At 39.6% G+C, this 10,975-nt stretch overlaps 1 protein-coding gene and 1 pseudogene across 2 annotated transcripts; both read left to right on the top strand.

Annotated features, from left to right (window-relative positions):
* Positions 1-706: 706 nt before the first annotated feature.
* On the top strand, positions 707-4,394 carry LOC308432321 (anionic trypsin-2; the record flags this gene model as incomplete). Its single annotated transcript, XM_080932105.1, has 5 exons — positions 707-746; positions 1,876-2,035; positions 3,244-3,497; positions 3,840-3,976; positions 4,245-4,394. The coding sequence occupies 5 exons, from the start codon at positions 707-709 to the stop codon at positions 4,392-4,394; spliced, it is 741 nt and encodes a 246-aa protein (XP_080788231.1).
* Positions 4,395-7,586: 3,192 nt separating this feature from the next.
* Positions 7,587-10,190, top strand: LOC308432634 (anionic trypsin-2-like; annotated as a pseudogene). Its single transcript has 4 exons — positions 7,587-7,702; positions 8,907-9,173; positions 9,650-9,786; positions 10,041-10,190. The product of its transcript is annotated as an anionic trypsin-2-like (transcript).
* Positions 10,191-10,975: the final 785 nt, after the last annotated feature.

Raw genomic sequence — 10,975 nt, 5'->3', positions numbered from 1 at the left:
CAAAGTAATGACAGAGAGGGAAAGGCAAATGTTGCATTTGGTCTATCTTTGGAATATATTGAGGAAGCTCCCCCTGCAAATTTTATTTTTCACACTTCAAACTACTTGCAAAGTATGATCCTTGTTGAAAAGATAAGCCAAGTGAAAGTTTGCAATACAAATCATATATATTTATCTCTTCCATATTCCTTCATATTTTAATACTGATTACCAAAGCTCTTGAATATATCCTTTTTATATGATGAATTATTTTAGAGTTAAGAATCAACTCATAGTCATTAGAACCAGATACAAGATGTTCACTGTCATGAATCTCTAGGTCCCAAATATCCACTCATCTACAAATACCACATATTCCTCAAAGTAAATCAAAGATGTTTCCCATGATGTTAGGGTGTATCTTAGGAATATGGCCAATCTCAATCATCAAACATCTTTCTATCTGCCTTAGAAGCCAAGCTGCATACACAATGTGCTTCTACTGTTCTTCCAAAGCCTCGTTTCAAGAATCATCTACTTTCCTTGTACTTATCACTTATGCACAAAGTAGACAAATAGAACAAAGATAATGTAAGGGCTCTTGGAAGGGGAAACCCACAGGTGTGCTTGTGTAGGAGCAGTGAGGACCCTCCCATTAGTACCTCCTTCTCCCTTCACTGGGGTATAAAGGCAGGCTTCTCTAGATTGCTCACTGCCTTCTGCCACAATGAGTGCCCTTCTGTTTCTGGCCCTTGTGGGAGCTGCTGGTGAGTTTTTGTGCTTTCACCTAGGCCTTGCTCTTCCTTCTCCTAGAAACCATGAACTTTGCCACCAAGGCTGCCTTTTCACCCTACATATATACCAATATTGTTGTTCATCCTCCAGCAGCAGCTCAGCTTCCAATCGTTTGTGCTTCTTTGTAAGGTTGTTTCTTGTCTCATTATAATTTATTATATGTTTAGAGAATCTAAAAAATAAGGCATACAGAGGTTCCATGAAATTTACCATAAGACTTCCTAGAGATTAGGATGTCTTACCATGACATCCGGGTAATGAGATAGAGTACAGACTAGGCAGACTATAGCTTTCTCTTATTGTTCTGGGGGCCAGAAGCCTGGCTTTTGGCAATTAACTCTCTCTTGCTTTTCTGAAATCAAAAGCTGGTGGCTTCTGGCAATTGACTCCTGCTGCTATATAGTAGAGGGTTGAAAAAGAAACTTAGTTACTTAGGCTCTGTACTCTTTTTAACATCATTTCTAGTAGATATTTTATGTATTTACGATGTCCCAGGTAGGGAAGTACCCAAGGGAAACTTCCCTTTTCAGAGAAGAAGGGCAGACAGCAAAGAGGGAGTTTTTAGGGAAGAGTTGGGAAGGAGGGATAGTCTGTGATTAGGGAATTTTATCTGTGAATTTAAAAAGGTAAATAAAATAGCATTTCATCCTTCTGTCCTACATATGACCTGTTCTCTATTTGTCATTAATATGAGGACTTGACCTATAAAAGCTTGTGGGTACATAAATGTCTAAATAGTTCTAACCATCTTAGACACCTTTAGCACTATTAGCCACAGGTGTCAATGAATGACAAACTTGAGATCATTGCAGACAGTGGATTAGATAACCATCTCTATATCCCATTACTGCATGCTGAGAGCATCCCTTGCCCTGTCCCTAGCAACTCATCAGAATTCAGTCAACTACAAGCATTTTTCTATTGTACTGCAGTATTCAGGTTCTCTGTATGTTAGACAAACTGTCCTATGCCTACAGGGAATGCAATGTTGTCTTCTGGCTTTGATTTATTTCACTGTTTCTAGACCCCTGCTTAGCTGAAAGCTGAGGGCTCCACCTTCCAGCACCCTGATTTTCAATGGTCTTCTTGTTTTAATTCAAGTTGCTTTCCCTGTGGATGATGATGACAAGATTGTTGGAGGATACACCTGCCAGGAGAATTCTGTTCCCTACCAGGTGTCTCTCAACTCTGGCTACCACTTCTGTGGAGGTTCCCTCATCAATGACCAGTGGGTGGTGTCTGCAGCTCACTGCTACAAGTCGTAAGTGATGGGTGCTGACTGTACGGAACACACATTTGGTGTTTCTAAGGGTATAGTATAAGAGCAGGAATTAACTGTGGGATTAGGGTGAATGAGAATAGTCACAGGAGAGAGACTACTTACTGCAACATTTTTATGAGTTGAAAGAGAATAAAAATAGAGAATAAAAAGTCTTTCAACACATAAGCCATCCAAAATAAATCAAGAGTAGAGTTAGTCAAAGCAAGGAAAGTTGATTGTAGAGTAGAAAGAACAAAACATGAAGTCACACAATCATGTTCAAAAATAGTGACTGTGTATTCTACGTATCAAAGTGATTAACTCAAGTTTCAGTGAGTGTGAACAATTTGTAAGCTTTTTAAAACTTCCAATTTCAAATAATTTTACTAAGTATAAAGCACTGATAGTGAACTTGATACCAGAAGGTAGCAGACCTGAATGTACATTAAAATAATAGATGAACAAATAATTAAATAATTAACCAACACACAACAAGTAAATAAAATGAGATATAAAAAGTACATCTTGAAAGGAAGATAGGCTTATTTTTCCCACTATGAAAATGAAGAACTTTTCAAAGATTTTCACCACTTGTATTTAAGTCTTAAAGCAAGATAAGTTTTATCCTTCGTTTTCTTCACCTGCTATTTTTATACTCTATTAGGGTATCAGCAATACTGTCCCCAAAATGAGCTATCAATCTTGAATGTGAGTTAAAATTATGAAAGAATGATATTGAATAATAAACTAAATAGCCTTATAGCCTAGATTAAGTTTTAGAAGATTTTGAGTGAGTAAAAGAGGATGAAGCTCTTACAAAGTCTCAGATTCCCACTGTGAAGGTTCAGATACCACATATTTACCCTCAAAGTATAGCATAATTCCAAAAGCAAATGTAGATTAAGTTTCTGTGTGTAGTAGCCTATGACAGAGTGGATGAAAACAGCTTCAAATAACCTCTTAAATATGTATCCCTGGATATTGGAGGTATATTAAAATGAAGAGCAATCTACACAACAGGAATTCACCTCAGCCACTTTCCATCATCTCTTTCTCAAAAAAAAAAAGAGAGAGATGAAGATACTTTGAATATTTTGAAATTTTCATAGGCACAAAAGAGTGAGGAACTTAAGAAAATGATGATGTCCTGAGTCATAGAGAGAAAAAAAAAAAAAAAAAAACTTTGGCATTCCTCCTCTTCTCAACAGCCGCATCCAAGTGAGACTGGGAGAACACAACATCAATGTCCTGGAGGGCAATGAGCAGTTTTTGGATGCTGCCAAGATCATCAAGCATCCCAACTTCAACAGGAAGAACCTGGACAATGACATCATGCTGATCAAGCTCTCTTCCCCTGTGACCCTCAATGCCAGAGTGGCCACTGTGTCTCTGCCCAGCTCCTGTGCACCCGCAGGCACTCAGTGCCTCATCTCTGGCTGGGGCAACACCCTCAGCTTCGGTGGTGAGTAGGACATGTTGTGTAATACTTCTCTTTTTCTGTATACACTGCAATTGTGCCCATCTATGAAAGTATCCCACTGCCTTCTAAATGATTAATATATTTCAGGTGCTCAGTACCAGTACACATTTACAAAAAATAAACAAACAAACTGATTCCCAGGATTCTGTCCAGGCATATGATTAAAACACTATTATTTTGGAGGGAAGAATACCATCAGTGAATATTCTTAAAACTCAAAGCAATTCTTTCTAAGTGGAACTTAATGTTAGAGCAAACAGTCAGATGGTTTAACACTGGATTGTTGGCTGGATACAGAAGTCTCCACTTTTCTTTCCCTTACAGTCAGTGAACCAGACCTGCTCCAGTGCCTGGATGCCCCACTGCTTTCTCAGGATGACTGCAAAGCCTCCTACCCTGGAAAGATCACTGATAACATGGTCTGTGCTGGCTTCCTAGAGGGAGGCAAGGATTCCTGCCAGGTGATTGCCACCTCCTCACACTTATGCAGACCTTTATTCTTCTGGGTGTGGGCCTTTAAAGCCTACTAGAGCGACACAGGGAGTGTGCTGTGGTAGTATGATAAATGGGGAATAAGGGGACCTCCTTTGGATTTCAATACATTGGTGAGAATAGCAGACTGGCTTTGGGGAGTAAGAAATGGAAAAGTGAATATACACTGGTATTGAATTTACTATATGCAGCATATTTCACATGCCCTTTTTTATGCATTATGTTCTTCTTCTCCAGGGTGACTCTGGTGGCCCTGTGGTCTGCAATGGTGAGCTCCAGGGCATTGTCTCCTGGGGATATGGCTGTGCCCTGCCAGATAATCCCGGTGTGTACACCAAGGTCTGCAACTATGTGGACTGGATTCAGGACACAATTGCTGCCAACTAGAGATCCCCAATCCCTCTGCAGTCACTATGCAAATAAAATAAAATATTCTTTACTGCCTTTTTTCTGCCTCATCTCTTTAGACTTTTAGCTTTAAGGGTAGTTTTAATTTTATGTCATTATTTTCATCACTTGCGTGTTTTTTTTTTTTTTTTGTTGTTGTTGTTGCTTATTGTGGGACTTATTGAGGGGAAAGGGAGGTAGAGATGGAGTAGAGACAGATAGACGGGAACAGTGCAATGAGCGTAGAGGAGGAGTGTGAGGGAAAGATGCTGAGAAAGCATTTGACCAAATTCAACACCCCGTCATGTTAAAGGTCTTGGAAAGGTCAGGAATTCAAGGCTCATACTTAAACATAGTAAAAGCAACACACAGCAAACCAGTAGCCAACATCAAACTAAATAAGAAGATACTTGAAGGAATCTCACTAAAATCAGGGACTAGACAAGGCTGTTCACTCTCCCCCTACCTATTCAATATAGTATATAAAGCACTAGCCAGAGCAATGAGACAGCAAAAAGAGGTCAAAGGGATACAAATTAGAAAGAAAGATGTCAAAATAACACTATTTGCAGATAATAAAATACTATATTTAAATGTCCCCAAAAATTCCAACAGAGAATTTTTACAGCTGATAAAAAACTTCAGCAAAGTGGCTGGTTACTATATTAACTTAAACAAATCAGTAGCATTCCTTTACTCAAAGGATAAACAGTCTGAAAAAATATTTTGGAAAAACACCCTTCACAAGAGTCACAAACAATATGAAATACCTTGATGTGACTCTAACTAAGCAAGTGAAAGATCCATATGACAAGAACTTCAAGTCTCTGAAGAAAAAAATTCAAGAAGACATCAGAAAGTGGAAAGATCTCCCATGCGCATGGATTGGAAAGATCAACATAGTAAAAAATGGCCATTTTGCCTAAGGCAATATACCGATTCCATGCAATACTTATCAAACTTCCAACTCTAATCTTCAAAGAGTTAGAAAGACCAATTTAGAAATTCATCTGGAATACTAAAAAATCCAGGATAACAAAACCTATTCTCAACAATAAAATAATTGTATGACAGATCAATTGTGATAAAAACTGCATTGTACTGGTACAGAGACAGGCAGGTAGATCAATGGAATAGAATCTGAGACCCAGAAATGAACCCACACACATATGGTCACTTAATCTTTGACAAAGGAGCTAAAAACATTCAATAGAAAATGGAAAGCCTCTTCACCAAATGGTGGTGGTTCACCTGGCAGTGAGCATGGAGAATACAATTCTGTCTACTTTTATCTCCTGTACAAAGCTCAAGTGCAAGGGGATGAAAGACTTCCACATAAAACCAGGTACACTGAAACTACTAGAACAGAAAGTGAAGACGAGCTTAGAACACACGGGCACAGGGGAAACTTTCCTTAACGGAACACCAATAGCTTATGCTCTAAGATCAATAATCAACAATGGTACCTCATGAAATTGCAAAGCTTCTGTAAGGCAAAGGACAGTGTCAAAAGCACAAACTAGCAACCAACATATTTCCAAAAGATCTTTACCAATCCTACATCTTATTAGGGCTACTATACAATATATACAAAGAAACCAAGAAGTTAAACTCTAGAAAATCAAATAACACTACTAAAAATGGGGTACAGAGCTAAACAAAGAATTCTCAACTGAGGAACTTCGAATGGCTGAGAACATGAAGCAATGCTCAACATCAATTGTCATAAGGGCAATGGAAATCAAAACCACCCTAGGATCCCACCTCACACCAGTCAGAATGGCCAAGATAAAAATCTCTGGTGACAGCACATGTTGGGGAGGATGTGGAGAGAGAGGAACACTCATCTACTGTTAGTGGGATTGTAAACTGGTACAACCATTCTGGAAATCAGCCTGATGGTTCCTCGGAAATTTAGACATAGTACTACATGAGGACCCAGCTATACTACTCCTAGGCATATACCCAAAAGAAGCTCTAACATCTAACAAGGACACATGCTTCAACATGTTTATAGAAGCCTCATTTATATCAGCCAGAAGCTGGAAAAACCTAGATGTCCTTCAAAAGAGGAATAAATACCAAAATTGAGGTACATATACACAATGGAGTACTACTCAGCTATTATAAACAATGATTTCATAAAATTCCTAGGTAAATTAATGGAACTTGAAGCTATCATCCTGAGTGAGGTAACCCAGTCACAAAAGAGCACTCATGTTGTGTACTCACTTATAAGCAGATACTAATTTCAAAAGCTCTAATACCGAAGAAACAATTCACGAGCTTATGATGCTCAAAGAGCAAAAAGGCCAGAAGGGTGTGGATGTCTCAGTTCTTCTTCTTTCCTCAAGGGAGGAAATAATGGGACAAATAGAGACGCAGGGATTGGAGAAAAGATCATCCAAAGACTGCCTCACCAGGGGACCCAGTCAATATTCAGCCACTAAAGCCAAGCACTATTACTGATGCCAAGTAGTGCTTACTGGCGGGAACACGATATGGATGCCTCCTCAGAGGCTCTGCCTGAACTATACTGATACAGAGGAGGATGCTTGCAATTAAGAATCATCCGGAACATGAGGACCCCAATGAAGGAGCTAGAGAAAGAACTGAAGGAGCTAAAAGAGTCTGCAACCACATGGTAAGAACAAAATGATCAACTAACCCAACCACCACAGCTCCCAGGAACTAAAACATCAGTCAGTGGGTTCCCATGAAAGACCCATGGTCCCAGGTGCATATGCAGCAGAGGACAGCATTCTCTGTCATCAATGGAAGGAGAGGCCTTTATTCCAGGGAAGGCTTGTTTTCCCAGTGTAGGGGAATGCCAAGGTACTGAGGTGGGAGAGGGTGGTCAGGAGAGGTAGCACCTTTATGAAGGCAATGTGAGGCAAATGTGGAGGAAGAAAACTGGGGGAAGGTGATAACATCTGAAATGTAAATGCAGAGAATATCTAATAAAAAAGAAAAATACATAAATTCTGTTTTGTCCACTGTGGGTTCTGTTTTTCTGCTCTTTGTTAGTCATTTTGTCGAAAAAATAATACAAAAAAATAGAAGGAAAAAAAAGCACTAACAAACTGAGCATGAGCATTGTACCATCTGAAATCTTGATGAATTTGATTTTTCTTTATTTCTTCATTCTAGTTGCTTTTTTGTTGATGATGATAATAAGATCTTTGAATAATACACTGCCAAGAATATTCTGTCCCCTACCAGGTATTTTTAAATTCTGGCAACCACATTTGTGGAAGCTTCCTCATCAGTGACTAGTGGGTGGTGTCTACAGCTCACAGCTACAAATATTAAGTAATAGTTTCCTGACAGCAGTGCTCCAATAGTGGGGCATCTTTACACACGGCAATTGTGTGGGTAAGTGAGGAAGTTGAAGAGAAAGGGAAAAGAGAAAGAATAGAATGTATTTACAGAAGATCATGATCACAGCCTTTGGATGAACACTGACACACAATAGGATGTTTCAACATAACACAGATACAAACACCCATATACACAAGCACCCAGGATCACACAAACTTTCATATACACAAGCACCCAGGATCACACAAACACACAAACACACACACACACACACAGAGAGAGAGAGAGAGAGAGAGAGAGAGAGAGAGAGAGAAAGAGGGGGTAGAGAAAGAGAGAGGGAGAGAGAAAGAGAGAGAAAGAGGGAAAGATAGAGAGTAGCAAGTAAAAATAAATAACAAATAAATATTAAATAGAGAATAGAACACACCTTAAAAGAAAAAATGGAGTATTTTCTTAACATTCAAGGAAATGAGGAAGCTGGCAAAGATTTTCACATCTGGTACCTAAGACCTAAATCAATAAGTTGTATCAACATTTTCAAAATTATGGCAGAATATGGCCTTATCCTTCATTTTTACACCAGATTATTTTATTTATTCTATTATAGGATGGAGTAATTCTGTCTTCAAAATAGTCTCTCAATCTTTATCTTGGGTTAAAAAGATTTTTTAAGTTATAAAAAACATGAGCTATACAGTATTATAATATAGAATGTGTCTCTTTAGTGTAAAGTGGGAATGAAGAGTGTCAACCTCACACATGGTCTCGTAATCCCACTGTAAATTTTTAGATACCAGATGTTGACTCCTCTGGTTGAAAAGAAATGGTAGACTGTCCTTTCTAAACGGAATGAGGATTAAATGCTCCTCTGTGCAATGAATAATGACACAGTGGATAAAAAGAGTTTCAAGTTATCCTGTAATTCTTTATCATAGGATAGTTGAGGTATATTAGATTATAGAAAATTCTACATTGCAGAAGTTCACATTAGTCCATGTACACCAATTGCGTCAGATCAAAAAAGCCTAGTATGTCAAACAAAATGGTATCCACCTTGGCTTTTATTTTTCTATAATTATGCAGCAATAATTTTGATACCTTTGTAGTCACAAGTGTGAGGGTCTTGAGAAAATTATGATGTTTGGGCCAAGGAGAAAAACAGACCTTTGGTATTCCTCCTCTTTGCAACAGCCGCATCCAAGTGAGACTGGGAGAACACAACATCCATGTCCTGGAGGGCAATGAGCAGTTTGTGGATGCTGCCAAGATCATCAAGCATCCCAACTTCAACAGGAAGAACCTGGACAATGACATCATGCTGATCAAGCTCTCTTCCCCTGTGACCCTCAATGCCAGAGTGGCCACTGTGTCTCTGCCCAGCTCCTGTGCACCCGCAGGCACTCAGTGCCTCATCTGGCTGGGGCAACACCCTCAGCGCAGTGGTGAATTGGACCTGCTGTGTAATACTTCTCATATATATACATATAAGCATGTGTGTGTGTGTGTGTGTGTGTGTGTGTGTGTGTGTGTGTGTGTGTGTGTGTATTGCAATTGTTTCAGTTTCTGAAATCTTCCCACTGGCTTCTAGATGGTAAATGCATTTCAGATGAACAGTACAAACAGGTTCTACAACTGGTCCAAGAAAGAAACGTGCACAATGAATGAATTTACCTCCAAGTATTCTTGCCACATGCATGCAAAGGGTGGTATTATTATCTCAGAAACGATATCAGCAGTGAATATTCTAAAATAAAAAAGATATAGTTTCTAAGTGGAAGTGCTTGTCTTGGGAAACAGTCCATTGCTTGCCAGCTGGTTCAATGCTGGATTGTTGTCTAGATAAATGAGTCCTCATTCTTTTCCTTCCCTAATAGTCAATGACCCAGACCTGCTCCAGTGCCTGGATGCCCCACTGTCTTTTCCTTCCCTTACAGTCAGTGAACCAGACCTGCTCCAGTGCCTGGATGCCCCACTGCTGTCTCAGGATGACTGCAAAGCCTCCTACCCTGGAAAGATCACTGATAACATGGTCTGTGCTGGCTTCCTAGAGGGAGGCAAGGATTCCTGCCAGGTGATTGGTACCCTCCACTTTCACAGACCTCTGTTCTCTTGGGGTTGAAACTTCAAAGCTTAGTGTTAGGATGCAGAACATGTACTGCAGTGGTACTATCAAGAAAGGTGTCTTTGGATTTCAACATACTAGTGAGTATAGCTGATGAGCGGTAAAGAAAAGGAAATTATAGTTGGAATACACAGGTATTGGGGTTACTATATGCAACCCTATTGCACATGCCTTTACATATGCACTGTGTTCCTCTTTCCTAGGGTGACTCTGGTGGCCCTGTGGTCTGCAATGGTGAGCTCCATGGCATTGTCTCCTGGGGATATGGCTGTGCCCTGCCAGATAATCCCTGTGTGTACACCAAGGTCTGCAACTATGTGGACTGGATTCAGGACACAATTGCTGCCAACTAGAGATCCCCAATCCCTCTGTAGGCACTATGCCAATAAAGTGAACATTTTATCACTTCCGGTGTTTCTGTGTTATCTTGGATCTAAGGCTAACTTTGATTTGAGATCATTACTCTCTTCACTTGATTGTTCTGAATGGAATTCTAGACTTCAAAATAAGTTGTATGTAACAATAGTATATGAGTAGAAAAAAACTCCAATGTCAAAAGTTAAGAAAAGCTACGTACTACCAAAACGAGCATATTTTGCAGGCAGAAAAACAATGAAAATCATAGGGTTTCTGACTAGCTTATTGCCTACGTTTCTCATTTGGCATTGTTCAGAGTACTGTCCTGTAGCAGAGACACTGGCACTTAGGCACAAAGGCGCTATGTAGGCAACGGCTCAGCTTCGCTATGTTCTTTGAGTTTTGTAGGTATTTTTCTCAGCAATGTTGACTCTGTAGATTTGTAGAGAGTAATGTGTAATCCTGAAACCAGTCTGAATTCCTCAAGGATCCCATTGGTTTGTTTGGGGGGGGGTGAGATCAAGAGAGAGAGAGAGAGAGAGAGAGAGAGAGAGAGAGAGAGAGAGAGACAGACAGACAGAGAGAGAGAGAGAGAGAGAGACAGAAAGAGAGACAGAGAGACAGAGACAGAGACAGAGAGAGAGAGAGGAGGGAGGGGAAGAGAAAGAGGGAAGAGAGAAACACAAATTTGTGTATTTAGGGAAATTAAGATCATGCATAATATTCATATACTATATTGTATGAAAAACAAAATTTTCAATAATCAAAAGAAACAATAATG

Source organism: Micromys minutus (genome assembly GCF_963924665.1).
Source record: "Micromys minutus genome assembly, chromosome: 18".
Taxonomy (NCBI): Eukaryota; Metazoa; Chordata; class Mammalia; order Rodentia; family Muridae; genus Micromys; species Micromys minutus.
The sequence above is the reverse complement of the archived record's forward strand: the minus strand, read 5'-3'. Positions and strand labels throughout refer to the sequence as shown.